This window comes from Maylandia zebra, linkage group LG3 (assembly GCF_041146795.1).
Source record: "Maylandia zebra isolate NMK-2024a linkage group LG3, Mzebra_GT3a, whole genome shotgun sequence".
In the NCBI taxonomy this organism is placed as follows: Eukaryota; Metazoa; Chordata; class Actinopteri; order Cichliformes; family Cichlidae; genus Maylandia; species Maylandia zebra.
This window is the reverse complement of record NC_135169.1, coordinates 3,935,218-3,950,025: the sequence shown is the minus strand read 5'-3', so window position 1 is coordinate 3,950,025 and position 14,808 is coordinate 3,935,218. Positions and strand designations below refer to the sequence as shown.

The 14,808-nt window shown below is 46.4% G+C and overlaps 2 protein-coding genes across 2 annotated transcripts; both read right to left on the bottom strand.

Annotated features, from left to right (window-relative positions):
• Window positions 1–4,878: 4,878 nt before the first annotated feature.
• On the bottom strand, window positions 4,879–6,979 carry LOC112430815 (nuclear factor 7, ovary-like). The gene is made up of 2 exons (XM_076878769.1): window positions 6,844–6,979; window positions 4,879–6,742 (listed from the first exon to the last, which is right to left on the bottom strand). Exon 2 carries the CDS (start codon window positions 6,723–6,725, stop codon window positions 5,328–5,330), a length of 1,398 nt encoding a protein of 465 aa, XP_076734884.1. The 5' UTR covers window positions 6,726–6,742; window positions 6,844–6,979; the 3' UTR covers window positions 4,879–5,327.
• Window positions 6,980–12,286: 5,307 nt separating this feature from the next.
• Window positions 12,287–14,400, bottom strand: LOC101485636 (P2Y purinoceptor 14-like). Its single transcript, XM_014414650.3, has 2 exons — window positions 14,196–14,400; window positions 12,287–13,304 (listed from the first exon to the last, which is right to left on the bottom strand). Exons 1-2 carry the CDS (start codon window positions 14,378–14,380, stop codon window positions 12,644–12,646), a joined length of 846 nt encoding a protein of 281 aa, XP_014270136.3. The 5' UTR covers window positions 14,381–14,400; the 3' UTR covers window positions 12,287–12,643.
• Between the last annotated feature and the right edge of the window lie 408 nt (window positions 14,401–14,808).

Here is a 14,808-nt window from a genome sequence, read left to right as displayed (position 1 = left end):
CAACTTCGAGCTGGAAGTAGGGAGTAACACAAGCACTTTATCTCCCGGTGAGAATTGCCTGAGCCTAGCCCCTCTGTCATACAGGCGTTGCTGACGCTGCTGAGCCTGGAGCAAATTCTCCCGTGACAACCTCCCCAAAGTGTGGAGTTTTGCTCTCAGGTCCAACACGTACGGAATCTCATTTTTGGCGGGGCTCGGACCGTCCTCCCAGCTTTCTTTAATCAGGTCGAGCACCCCACGTGGCCTCCTGCCGAACAGCAGTTCAAAGGGAGAAAATCCCGTGGAGGCCTGGGGCACCTCCCGCACTGCGAATAACAGAGGGTCTAGCCAGTGATCCCAATTGCGTTCATCCTCGTTAATGAACTTCCGAATCATGGACTTTAAAGTCTTATTCAGCCGCTCCACCAGCCCGTCAGTCTGAGGGTGGTAGACGCTGGTCCGAATAGATTTAATGCCCAGTAATTCGTACAGTTCCCGCAGTGTACGAGACATAAACGACGTGCCCTGGTCAGTCAGTATCTCTTTCGGGATTCCGACTCGGGAGATGACCTGAAACAGTGCCTGCGCCACACTCTTTGCAGAGATGGTGCGCAGCGGAACTGCTTCCGGGTACCGTGTTGCGTAATCCACCAGGACTAACACAAAGCGGTAGCCGCGTGCACTCCGGTGAAACGGCCCGATGAGGTCCATGCCGATGCGCTCAAACGGGACCTCAATGAGGGGGAGAGGGCGCAGCGGCGCCTTCGGTATGGCCGGCTGGTTAACAAGTTGGCAGTCCGGGCAGGACGCGCACCAGCGGCGCACATCCGCTCGGATGCCCGGCCAATAAAATCGGGCCGTTATTCGCTCCAGAGTTTTCTCGTAGCCCATATGCCCTGCCATGGGGTTATAGTGGGCCGCCTGGAAAAGCGTTTCCCGGCGGCCCTGCGGCACCAACAACTGGGTGTGTGTTTCCTCGGTCTGAGTGTCACGACTCACTCGATATAACCGGTCGTTTAATAAGACGAAACGCGGGTAGGTCTGCGCGGCCTCAGGGCGCACCACGTGACCATCAATAGCCATCACTTGGTCAAAGGCTGAGCGTAGGGTGCCGTCACGAGACTGCTCCAGTGGGAAATCACCCATGGGGGACACTTCCGGGGCCGGCGGGACGTCCCGTGAGGGACCCGCCGGCTCCTCCCCCCCGGAGTCGGTGTCGGACGACCCCGCGTCACCGCTGAATGCCGCGCACACGCTACACCCCGCTTCCGGTCGTGATCGCACCCCCGCGTACTGCCCCAGTAGCTGATGAAACCCCGGCCAATTGGTACCCAGAATCAGGGGGTGCGACAGGCGCGGGCTAACCGCCGCCGTTACTCTATGCATTTTGCCCTTATATTTTAATAACAGCGGCACTATGGGATACCTGTGAACGTCACCATGCACACACCTCACCTCCACCCATTCTGCCTCCAGCAATGCCCCGGGGCGAACCAAGCTTTGGTGTACGAGGGTCTGCGTGCAGCCCGTGTCCACCAACGCCTGGCGTATACCCCCTCGAGTCCTTACCGGAATACTGTATGTCCCTCCTAGACCGGGGGAGGGTGCTGGGGCGCCAGCAACACGAAACACCTGCCCCACTTCCATAAGCGGACAATCCCTCCTCAGGTGCCCCGGCTGCCCGCACTTCCAACACTCCGGCCCCGGCGTCTGTGCTGCTCTCCGTGGCTCGGGGGCGGCTCCACTTGGCTCGGCTGCCCTGGACGGCACCAACGCCGCGAAAGGGTTAGTGGGGCTCAGCGCCGGCAGCCGCTCTGCCTGCCCTGGTGCCGGCACACGGCGTCTCGGGGCCGGCACTGGGGCCTGTTTGTTCGGTCTCCGTCCGGCGTCCCCGGGTTCCCCTGCTCCAGCGGCAAGGTGGTCTTCCGCTAGCGTCACCGCTACCTCCAGGCTTGCGGGCCGGTGGCACCGGACCCATCTCGCCGTCTCCGCTGGCAATCCCTCCGTGAACTGCTCCAGCACCACCTTGTCCACCAGCTTCGTCTCGCCCTCCGATGCTCCCGGTTGCAGCCAGCGCACCGCCGCGTCGCGCAGCTGCCGGGCCCAGGCGAATGGTCGGTCCGTTGTAGCCAGCCGACAGGCCCGGAACCGCCGGCAATGGTCTTCGGCGGTGAGCCCCAGCCTGTCCACCACCGCCCGGCTCACGTCCGGGAAGCTGCTCCTCGACGCCGGAGGCAGACTCAGGGCCGCTGTTTGTGCCTCCCCAGACAGCAGGGGGAGCAGCCGCGGAGCCCACTCCTCCCGCGGCCATTGGCAAGCCTCCGCCGTGGCACGGAAGGTCTCCAAAAAAACTTGGGGGTCGTCCCCGTCCCCCATCCGGGGCACCGACACCGACAGCGGCGAGGGCTTCGGCGTGGCAGCGGCCCCGACCAGCCGTTCCAGAACTTGCGTCTGTCGGTCCGTCTGCTCCCGCAGCGCGGCCAGGTGGGCACGCTAGTCGGCCGCCTGATCCCGGCTCATCGTCGCCATCTCCGCCAGCATCTGCGCCAAGAATTGCAGAGGCTGGGCGGGTGGCGTGGCCTGTGGGTCGGACATTTCCCCACCGGCACTATTCCTGGGTTTCGGCACCACTTGTAGAGTACACCCAGCACAGACACACGCACACACAGGCAGGTATAGCCAACTTCCACGTTTATTGATATTTGTATTTTGACAGCAGACTCAGTCGCACCGTCTGACAGCTGGAGCCCAGCTGATCTCCCTTGGCCGCTCCTCCTCGTCTCACTATAAACACAGCGGAGGAGACCATCATTAGTCCATAAACAATATCAGCTGTTCTTACCGGCCTCGCGGCGCCGCCCCGTTGAGCCTTCCGCTCCACTCCTCCCCTGCAGCTGCGCCCGGGGCCACGCCTCCGCCACAAGTGCCTTGAGGTGACTGTTGTTGTATTGTTTTGTTGTTTCGACATCATCATCTTTCTCTTCACCTCAAGCCTAAACTCCTTCACTGGAAGAATGCTCTAACACACAAAACGGTGCATAAACATGAGGATTTTCCCTGATATTCCTACATAAATAGCACAGCTGTTGAACGAGTCTCCAGCTTAAGTTCTTGGGGACCCACATCTCTGAGAATCTGTCAATTAACACCTCCAGCCTGATCAAGAAGGCCCATCAGCAATGTTCCCCCACAGCAGCCGCCTTCACACCGACTGAGCTCCATCACAGCTTCAGAGCTCAGCTTACTAAAGTCAAAGTTTATTTCCTCTCAGGTTTCTTACTTTCAGTAAAGTTTCACTGTTAGAGCCCTGACCAGCATCCTGCAGCATCTGGAGCAGCTGTGTGGTGCTGTCATGGCAACAAGGATCCAAATCTGTGGGGATGTTTCCAGCAGGGGTTATAACCTGCAGTCAGCAAGGTGTGCCTAATAAAGTGGCAGTGTCTATGTCCCAGTGCAGCACCATCAGAAAACGGTGGTTTAAATCTCTGTTACAGGAAACCTGAAGAGTTAAAACACAAGAGAAGAAAATCTAAACGTTACACAAAGAACATAAAAGAAGTAAACTTCATAAAAACTTCACAAATTATGCTTTAAATGAAAAATAAATCCCTGTAAATGATTCAACAGGTCACATGTTAGAACCACCTTAACTAAACTCTGTAGCCGGTCACTGTGGTTTGTCCCAGCAGCTCTTAGGAAACAAACTGCTAACTTCAGTGTCAGCACACACTGTTAGTAAACTATGCAACACTGGATTCAGGTTTCAGTTGTGTTAAGTTGTGATGAAAGTCTTCTTACTGACACAGGTAGGATGGTCAGGCGTCCTCTGTTCCTTCATCGTTCATGAACTGTCACTTATAAAATGCTGCCAAACATCAACTACACTCAATAACTAAACGTGTGCAGGTTACAGTGATGGACGCCCAGATCTGCACTCCAAATACAAACAGACTAAAGGTGTTTCCTCCAGAAACAAAGACAATATTTACAAAGGTCTCACAGGTAAATTGTGAGCGATCACAGCAGCATCTCATCCTGACTAACAGCTTTTAGATGCAGGGAGAGCGTCGTGGTTCAGAGGTGGTTCAGCAGATGATGAAGGCCTTTCTGTTGCATTGTGTAGTGCTGTGGAGGCCATGATGGTCGACTGGGTCTGCTTCTACTGAACTCACAAACACTTCTGAGGTATTTACACCTGAAGCCTCATTGAATGTGAGTCAGAAACAAACGGCTCAGCTGTGATTAATGGATGTTTCCCTGCATTTCTATTTTCACACAGTTTATTTCTTACAGCAGGAAAACTGAACAGAATGTATGTAAGAGGTCAGAGTGAGGATGACGTCACTTAATACAGGAAATACATGTTTGTCTGTTTTGATGATGAAGGACTTCTTCAGCTCTGTAAACAGCTACACTTGAGAGGACAGAGGTGATTTCATGGATCAATAACAATGTGTTTATCAGCTTTCATCATCGCAGTGCAGACATGACGTCAGATCTATCAGAGTGAAGGCCGTCTCTCTGATGACGTCACAGAGCAGAGTCGTTCTGTCCAATAAAGGATCTCAGATCAGCTGCTGCCATCTTGTGGCCACAGTTGGTTACTGTCTCTGAAAGTTGTCTCATGTTTCCTGTTGTCCTGTTAACAAAGGCTGGAGCTCATCATGCTGAGAGGGCAGCAGCATTTTGTGGCTCTTCACACATGTTCATTATATTCTGATGATCCTGGATGGAGACAAACTACAGATAAGTGTGTTCAGCCCAACTAGTTTATCTCATTACAGCAGTTTGATGTTTCCCTTTGAATCCCCCTGAAGATCCTGACAGTGAAGCACGTACATAATACTCCAGCCTTTCAACTCTGAGCTTATTTAGTTCTATTAAAACACTGAAATCTCATTTGTGTCATGAAGAAAGTCTTTAATCAAACAGAATTCAAAGATCAGAAACATTTCATATATGGAGTTAAACATGAATCATTGTTTCAACAACATATTTATTGTTGTCATAAACAGACAAGAAGACAACAACAAACTGCTCCTCCCATTCAACACATGTCAGTCCATATCCCAGCAAACTAAATCATCTCCATTTACACATCAAATAGAAACATGAATCACTTGTAATGATTAGAAACTTGATAGAATTTCAAATCTAGTTTGGGGAGTCATTCAGTGAGAAACAGTGAAATGATTTTCCATGTGAAAAGGTGGACAGCAGAAACAGAAAGAAAGAGTGAAACTAAAAGAGAAACAAAGAGCTTTGGAACAACGAGGCAGCAGGAGGACAGCTGCAGTTTAACAGCTTCAACTCACTGACAGGAAACAACATTAGAAACATCATCATCCTCAACTCATCTGCTGCACTGACACTGACACCTTCAACGGACACACCTTCACTTTACCACCATCAACAGTGCTAATGTATGGAAACATCCTGTGAGTGAAAGTGTGTGTGAAGGTGTGTATGTGTGTGTTAGTATCAGGATCAGAGAACGACAGCTTTCCTCTGTTCCAGTCCAGATTCACTCTGATCCTCTGGAGCTTCTTCTCTACTGAGAGAGCAGTGACACCAGCTGATGGTGAGAGTGCTGAGTATTCACCTTCATAGAACCCTATTCTCCATAATCCAGACAGCATGTATCCCTTCCTCTGCACAGACTCTGCTAACACACCCAGTCTCCACCATGTACTGTCTCCAACATCAACATCCCAGCTGTGAGTCCCTGAGTTAAAGCCCTCAGAGCCCAGGACAGAGCAGTAATAATCAATCCTCTCTGGATTATCAGGAAGCTGCTGCCTCTCTCCTCCTCCTCTCACACTGGTCAGATCTTCAGACAGGATGAGTTCTGGATGAGCAGTGTTTGGGTCCAGAATGAGAGGAGTGTAGGAGACCATGTCCTTCATGTTGTTCCAGATGTTGAAGGTCAGGTTGCCCAGGTGTTTGGCCTGGTCTATCAGAGCTCCTGAGGGCAGCTGTGGATCATCCAGCAGGGGGCAGCGCTGGACTCTTTCCACTGCAGCCTTGTAGTTGTGCAGGAATGAGACGTCTTCAGCTCTCAGCTCCTCCTCTGTGGCTCTGACTGTGTCTGAAAGAGCTGCTATCTCTCTGCTCAGAGCCTCCATCTTCTCCTTCATCATCCCACTCTTCTGCTCCTCTTCCTCTCTCACTGCAGCCAGCCTGGCCTCCTCTTCCTCTGCTAGAAACTGATGAAGCTTCTTAAACTGCTCCTTAATCTGCCTCTCTGTGTGTCGGGCCTGGACCTTAATGTGTTCTGCTGTTTGATCAAACTTCACTTGAACTTCTTCACAAACCTTTAACTTCTTCTTTAAGGGCTCCAGAGTTTCCTGAAGTTCCTTCTTGTGTTGTTGTGCAGCTTCATCGATGGGTCTGAATCTGTGATTGGTGTGTTTTTCTGAGTCTCTGCAGATGTGACACACTGGCTGCTGATGGTCCAGACAGAAGAGTTTGAGTTTCTCAGAGTGCAGACTGCAGAGAGCCTCTGAAGCTCTCTGATCTCTCTCCTGTAGGAACGACTCACACAGGTTCTTTAAAGCTCGGTTTAAAGGTGGATCATCCTTTGAAGATCTTCTCTTACAAACTGGACACTCGTGTGTTGGTCTCTCTATCCACCATCTCTTCAGACAGTCTTTACAGAAGCTGTGGCTACATGACAGAAGAACAGGATCTCTGAAGACCTCCTGACAGACCGGACAGCAGAGATCCTCCTCTGATCTGGAAGCCATTGAGTCTGTGAGTGAAGCTGGAAACAGCAGACAGGAAGTACAGTCAGTCCTGGCTCCCCTCCCTCCTCTACCACCTTCACTGAAACTTGCTTTGAGTCGTGTTTTTGCTCAAACTCACATTCAGTGTGTGGAGCGTCAGCAGCTTGAAGCAGCAGTGTTGGAGTTTTCCACTTTTCTCTCCTGTAGCTGGACTCACTCAGAGGAAGCTGCTAGTTTGGTCTGAGCTCAGTCTGATCGTCTGTGCGTCTCTCTTTACTGAGGACAAAGAACTTCCTGTTTCCTGGTGTCGGGATGAAATATTATTTTACTGCTACTATTAATAATCATTATTATTATTATTGTTGCATCACTTATGATTTATCATTATCATTTCATTGACACATTTATTGAAACTGTTGTTACATTAAAGTCTGTATTTCAGGTGTTAGCATAAGCACATAATAATCTTTCATTGCAGGTGCAACTGTAATCATGTTATACACATATGGCATAAGTAAAGAGTTGAAGCTCGGCCAAGTTAATTAGTGGTTCGAAGCTACGGGCAGCGCGACGTCTGGCCGATCTATGGAGCAAAGTACAGCTATTGAAAGAATTGCCTACATGTTTACAGTACAATTTACATATTGCCTGTGTGCATTCAGCAGCCTGCTGCATTGAAGTTTGCCTGATAACAGGTGACATAGAGGGGGGTCATGCACTGAGGTTAAAACACAGACACATAGTCTGCCTGAGTGAACTGACTGCAAATGTTGTGTACCTGCATACGTGACAGTTTCGTTCTGATAAGCCCAGAAGAGTGTAATAACAGGATGCATCTGGCGGGTGGTACAGGAAGGAGCTGTTCTTTTTTAGAATATGTCCAGGCTGGACTTACTGGAACATGCATCTGCAGTGACGCATGTCATCATGGTCATCATATCTACAAGTATCACACCCCAACTATTGTTCTGGGGAGATCGAGGCTGATGTTTTGCAGAGCTCATCTTCACCACATATATGTGTTTTAATAAAATCATTGTGTTGACCCACTATGGACCTTCAGTCGTGTGTCTCACTTCAAATCTTCAAATTTTACTTTTAGAGCCCTGAGTGTAAAGAGTGCAGCAAAATGCATGTTTTAGTGTGAGTGAAAGCCAAAAACTGTGCTGTGGCGGAGTTGTGGTCCCGGGCGCGGCTGCAGGGGAGGAGTGGTGCAGTGAGCTCAACGGGGCGGTGCTGGAGACGAAGGTGAGAACAGCTGATGGCGATTTGGACTGATGATGGTTTCCTTACCCTTTTTATAGTGAGACGGAGAGGAGCGGAGGGAAGAGGGAAATCAGCTGGGACCGACAGCTGTCAGACTGTCGGTCATAACCACAAAAAAAACCCCCCAAAAATAAATGTGGCATCTGGAGACAAAGACCTGTGTGTGTGTGTGTACCTGTGTGTAGTGCATTTCACATGCGCTTCCTCCACTTCCGTAACATTGATTCATTAATGTTGAATTCTCTCACAGCTGCTCTATTCCCATGTTGTTGCAGTATATTAATAACTAACCTCGTATTGTGGATGAATAATCTCAGTTGTTCTCCTGACCAAAGTTTGGCCTGTGTATAGCATCCTGCTATGCGATTGCATTTGTCCCTGACCACTTGGATCCCTCACGTTAACTTTTATCGAGTGGAAAAAAAGTTGGCGTTCATCCTCCAGCTTCACTGTGCTAATGTTATGCTAACATAGCTGTGTCGCTAGCAATCACGTAGCACAACATTATATACCAGGTAGTCCAACTTCAGTAACCCTGCAAACACCACTGCTGTTTAGTTTTCTGTGTTTATTTATGTTGGAAGTGTTAGCAGAGCTGTACATTTTAATTAGTTTCAAAAATCTCTCAGTCAGAACATGGTATGAAATGTTTAGGTGGAAACTAGCGAGCTAACTTCCTGTTCACTTCTAACTCCGTTAAATTTAATAAATTATGCTTTCATGGATGCCTGGATGTTAAACGTAATTGTTACACCTGGTAAAGCAGCAACGCTGATCATTTTATTAAAGATTAAAGAATTTAGACCGTTTTTAACTCTTAGTGTTCTTTTGACTTTGGGACCTGAATGGACGGAGTTTTGGACCCAGATTACTCCGCGAAGCTCCTCACTACGGCAGCCGTAATGCTCTGACAATCCATCAAGCAGTGCGGCTTACCAAAGTTGTACTAAAACATTTTTAACAGATTTCTGCAGCCAAAATCGGTTCGAGGTCAGTAAGCACAACCAGAATTCATACATAAGGCACACTCTCGATTCTTGAGAAAATGAACCCTAGAACACTATCGCTGGGTGATTTACACCCGAGCAAATACATTTACATGATTTCTCTCTCCTGCAGCTGTTTGCATGTCGAGGAGCCTGTGCCTTCACCAGGGAAGTCTCAAATGTCCCAGGAATGGGTGGACCAAAGACCATCTTTCCAGAGTCATTATTTTGTTTTAGGTTTGTTTTTTTTTTCATTTTGTTAGACATGGCACAGTTGAAAGTAAAAGAAGACCACTCTAATTTGTCATGTGTTGTCATATTTTGATATATTTGATTACTTTTTATTGGCTATATTATATCGGGTAAAAATCACCCGGCATTAGTGATTGTGTTACTATTTATAGTGATAGTGTTCTAGGGTTAAAGGATTTTAAGTGTGCCTTATACTGTGGAAAATACGTTATACAGAAGAAAACAATATATCGCGATATGAATTTTAGGCCATATCGCCCAGCCCTACTCTAAACTGTAAATACAGTTTTAAAATACCCTGTTTTTCTGTCACAAACTATACTTTAATAATGTGTAGTGGTGTAATCTTTACATATCTGATCAGGTTGTCAACATAGAGCATGTTTGCAAAACTCCTCCGATGTTTTCCCAGATGTTGCTAGCTCCGATAACAGTCAGCTGACAGTGTACTGAGCTCACAGCTCCGATGTTCGAACTGTTTTTTACGTTAACCGGTTAGAATTGTGTGTTCCACATGTGGCATCCGCAGATTCTCATTTTCACGTGACGGTTGTCTCTTTCTGCCTGGTCTTGTGTCTCTGTGCTTCTGTAACTTAAATAACGAGCCGACATTTTGCTCACGATACCAGCGATCAGCTTGACAGACCCTCAGTTTATCTGCATACATCCTCCTCACCTGTCAGCTGTTTAACACCTGCTGCTAATTCAGGAAAGACGCCCACGTTACCTGGTGATAGCCACAGTTTAACGTGGGCAGCTGCAGCTTGATATAACGTAATTTCGGCACAATATTCTGCACAAGATAAGTAAATGTAGTTTGTTTCCTGAGCACAGAGCTGCTGGAGCTTGTGTTTCATTCAGAGTGACTGACCTGTGTTAAAGATGACAAACGAGATTTAAAAGGAGGTGATGGACACTGAGAAAACTAGAACACTCGAACCACGGACCAACTTTATCAGCGGCTGATATCCGATCACTGGCACACAGCTTTAAAACCTCCGCTGAGTTTTCGCTCTCAGTGATTAAACACAGGACATAATTCACTCAGGTTTTGTCTGTTGGGTCATGTTTACTTTGCTGTTTTATTTACAATTGAGCAAATCGGTTTGGCTGAGGTTAAAGTTAAGTTTCATAACTGCATAGTTTTAGTAAAGTTTAATGTCTCACTTGAGCATGTTAGGCTTAACCATTCGTTTTCTTTGTTATCTGGTGTTCATTTGTGTTAAACTTTGTTAAGCATTAATTTTGAATTAAAACTAACATTTAACATTTTTTTATACAAGGAGGAAAGAGGGGGGGGGGGGGTGGCGGGGGGGTGGGAGCATTTCCACTGGGAGTACCCACTGAACAACGGCCACCAGGCAAAAGCAATGGTTATGACTCGATCAGTGTGAACCCCACCCCCTGACTTGGCCACCTGATGGGTGAGGCTGACAGATAAAATAAATTCTTGAAGACAGCCGCAGGGCCAGGACTGCCATAATGAATTAATTAAATACACCATTAAATAATTAATTAAATGTGTCAATAATTAATTAATTACATAAATATTTACGACACATGTAATTAATTATTGCCACATTTAATTCATTAATGACACATTTAATTAATTATTGACACATTTAAATAATTATTTAATGGTGTATTTAATTAATTCATTTTGGCACAGTTGACTCCTTCAGGTCTCACCATGAAATAATTGTATCTGTCAACCATCAGTGCCTCTTTGTCTTGAAGACACTGTAGCAGAACCACCTGTCTACTGACATACTGGCAAACTTCTACTGGTGTGCGATAGAGAGCATCCTGACCAACTGTGTCACAGTCTGGTATCGGAACTGCTCTGTTGCTGACCGCAAGGCACTGCAGCGGCCAAAACATCACAGGGACACCACTTCCTGTTATTGAGGATGTCCACAAGAAGAGAGGTATACACGAGCATGCATCATTCTCAGGGACTCCTCTCATCCTGACAATAAACTTTTCCAGCTCCTCCCCTCCAGAAGACGCTGACGCGGACCCTGCAGATTAAAACCAGCTGGTTTAGGAACAGCTTATTACCCACAGATGTCACCCCACTGAACTCAATATCCCGCTGAACCTTTCCATCCACACCCCCCTATCCCTCCCAGTGACCATGATCACGACTATCATTCATTCTCAACATTCACCATATGCTCACAGTGGTTACTGTTATAGTTTAGGACAGCGGTCCCCAACCCCCGGGCCTCGGACCAGTACTGGTCCGTGAGTCGTTTGGTACCGGGCCGCGAGAGTTGAGGCTCAGGTGTGAAATGTATAGTTTTCAGGGTTTTTATCGATTTTCAGCGTTATTTTGTTATCGTTTTTATCGTTAACTCGGTTTTCCTGGGTCTTTTCACGTGTGTTATGAATAAATCTTCTTTTTTTCGGTACCGGTACTAGTTTTATTTTGTTGTATTTATCCGCGACACCTTAAAGGCCGGTCCGTGAAAATAATGTCGGGCATAAACCGGTCCGTGGCGCAAAAAAGGTTGGGGACCGCTGCTTTAGGACACTGGCATAGTCTCTGTTATGGTGCGTACACTCATAGGACTCTGTAGATCTGTTTAACTCACACCAGTACATTGGTCTATATGTAGCACATCTATTTAGAAAATCTGTATAATTGTTCATGGTGCATCTGTATATCTGCCCATCTGTACAGTAATAGAGAACATCTATATGCTATACAGATCATCTGTACATTTATGTTATTGCACTTACTACTCTTGCACTTCTGATTAGATGCAAACTGTATTTCATGACCCTGCATTTATACATGTGTAATGGCAATAAAGTTGAATCCTATCCTATATTGTAACAGTTACTGATTTTCAGCAGATTAGACCTCCCATCTCCAACCACTGGTGAAAAAGAGTTACAACTTCCTTCAGAGGAAATAGCTGTGAATGTTTCACCTGGTATTATGAGAGAAACAATGATCGGACTGCCTGTAGATGAATGCTGGTGTGTTTGAGGTGACTCAGGGGTAAAAAGTAAAAACTCAGAAAATATTTAATTGTCACATTTCTACTTTATTCCTTACTTCTTGCCAAGTCTTTATATCAGCAAAATGTGTTAAAATATAGTGTGTACAAAAATATTTTTTACAGAAACAGTCACCTGGTAGAGGGAAACTCAAGGTGGCCAGCTTCGGCTTTTATGGGGTACTGTGTTGACACCATGCATTGTTTGTATGATGTTTATCATAGACTGGTTCAGTTTATTCATGTTAAATCACATGTTGTACTAATAGGTGGAATTTGGCTGATTCAGCCTTTTACTGCAGCTCAGCAGAAACTCCTGTGCTTTATAAAGAATTGGGATTACTCATTTGATCCTTAAAACAAAAAGAAAAACTGAATAACATCTAGTCCTGCCTTTGTGATGACTTGATTTTTGTTTCCTTACAGCTCACTGGTTTGACTTGCTGCTCTTAATGATGCTCAGTTTCTCCTCAGTGCTCTGACTCTCTGTGTTTGCTTGTTGGATGTTGGTCCTCCTGGACGCCTTTCTCACCTGGGCCCGAAAAGTCTTACAGAGGAAAAAGTAAACCAGAGGGTCCAGACAGACGTTGAAAACTGACACCATGGTGGCTGCCTCCTTCAGGTAGTACAACACTGGATCCACAGAGCAGCTGTTCAAAAGGAAAGTGTCGGGAAGTCGAGCCAGGTGATAGGGCACAAAACAAACACAGAAGATGCTGACCAGCACCAACATGTTCCTGCGAGACTTCACCAGCTTCTCAGAGCCAGAGGAGGCCAGCTGCCTCTGCTGTGCCTGCAACACCCTGCGAGAGGTGCTGTAGTAGAAGAAGACCAGGGATATGGACACCAACAGGAAGATGATAGCAGAGAAGGTGTGCATGATTTTAAACATCAGACTAATTGATGCACTAAAGAGGAGCTCACAGTGGTTGGGGATAGAGGTCAGAGGTTTCTGGGTGATTAAAAACATGATGCCGTAAGTAGCTGATGGAGCCAGGAGACAAATCCAGGTGACCATGGAGACAATGTTGGCAGTTCGTACTGACTGCAGGACATGAGTTCCTGAAGGTCGGACGATCTTCAGATACCTGAATAGAGAAGACACAGCATCCAACTTCAACTAATCAGTCACAGTGGAGCCAAATCTGTCATTTTAGGTCAAATTACCATAACTTTCAACCATTGGCACAATTGAAAAAATTCCAACTGTTCCTGACAGTATCAACTCTGTGCTTTTCCGGTGATATTAGGATCATTAAAGTAATCTTGGCAAATAACACAGACAAAAAAAAACAAAACAACAAACAGTAAAAAACCAAAAAACCAACGGTATTTAAAAAAATATTCCAAATGCCTGAATAAATGCTTCTTTTCTGTTGAACTCCATCACACTCACTGTCTATTTTCTCAGCCAACCTTCATCCTCACAGGGGTGCTGCAACAGAGTGCCTGAGATTACCATACTGAAACTAATACCACTGAGTTGCTGCTTTCAGGAACTGTTAGTTATTAGAAGTGTGACAGGAAGTTACTCATGAGTGAAGCAGGACATGGTTGTTCCTTCCAATCTAAAGCCGTCCACTGTATTAAATCCCTTTGAGTGGCAATATGAGTAAGTTTCTTACCTGTGTTCAATTATCAGACAGGGTATATGATATTATTAAAGTGATTTGAAAAGTATGATGTGTTTTATATGTCAATAGAAAGAATTCAAATCTAAGCTTGAGTTTATGTGACATTTCTGTATTTTGTGTCATTTGAGTTTCACACTTTTTTGCATTAAATCCTGTCCAAATACAACACGTGTCTGTTCCTTGGAGGAAGTGATGCAAGAGAGAGTTTAACGGGCAGTGAATCTCAATACAGGACACAGGGTCACATTGGGTGCAACAGTGCATACACATTGATAATTTAGTCAGGGACACAGCGTTTGTGGTCATTAACACTTTTTGTAATCATTAGCAGTAAAGGCTCCTCACCTGTTGGCAGCTACATAACACATGAATAAGATGCTGGCGTACATGTTGAGGAAGAGGGCAGAAGCTCCAAAGCTGCAGTAGAGCTGCCAAACGATGACTGATGTGCTACCATAGTGGCTGATGCGCAGTGGCAGAGAGAGGCAGAGCAGGAAGTCAGCAGCTGTCAGGTTCTTCATGTAGACCATCAAGCTGCTTGATGCCTGCTGCTGAGCTCCACAAAAGTAAAACTTCAGGATCAAGCCATTGAGGAGTAAACCTACCTGAACAGACACGGATCATGGAGAACAGGAATTTAGCACATGCACAAAGATCTTTTGTCAAATTAATAACAGTCCACAGTCTGAAGATTTGAAACTTACCAGAAACAACAGGCTGTAGACCAGCATAAAGAAAGGGTTGACCGATGTGCCGACAGGATCACAGGTCTCGTTCAAAGGCGAAGTCATGTTTTTTGGGTCAACCATGTTCCTGAAGCTGAAAAATTAATCCTTTTCATTGAGATCCGTCTTTCAAAGTATCTGGCTCGATAGAGTCTACTGTTAGTCAAAGACCAAGCATTCACTTCCTCATGTTGTTTTACAAAGAGATTGTAACATGGAAGTGTGCCAAATGT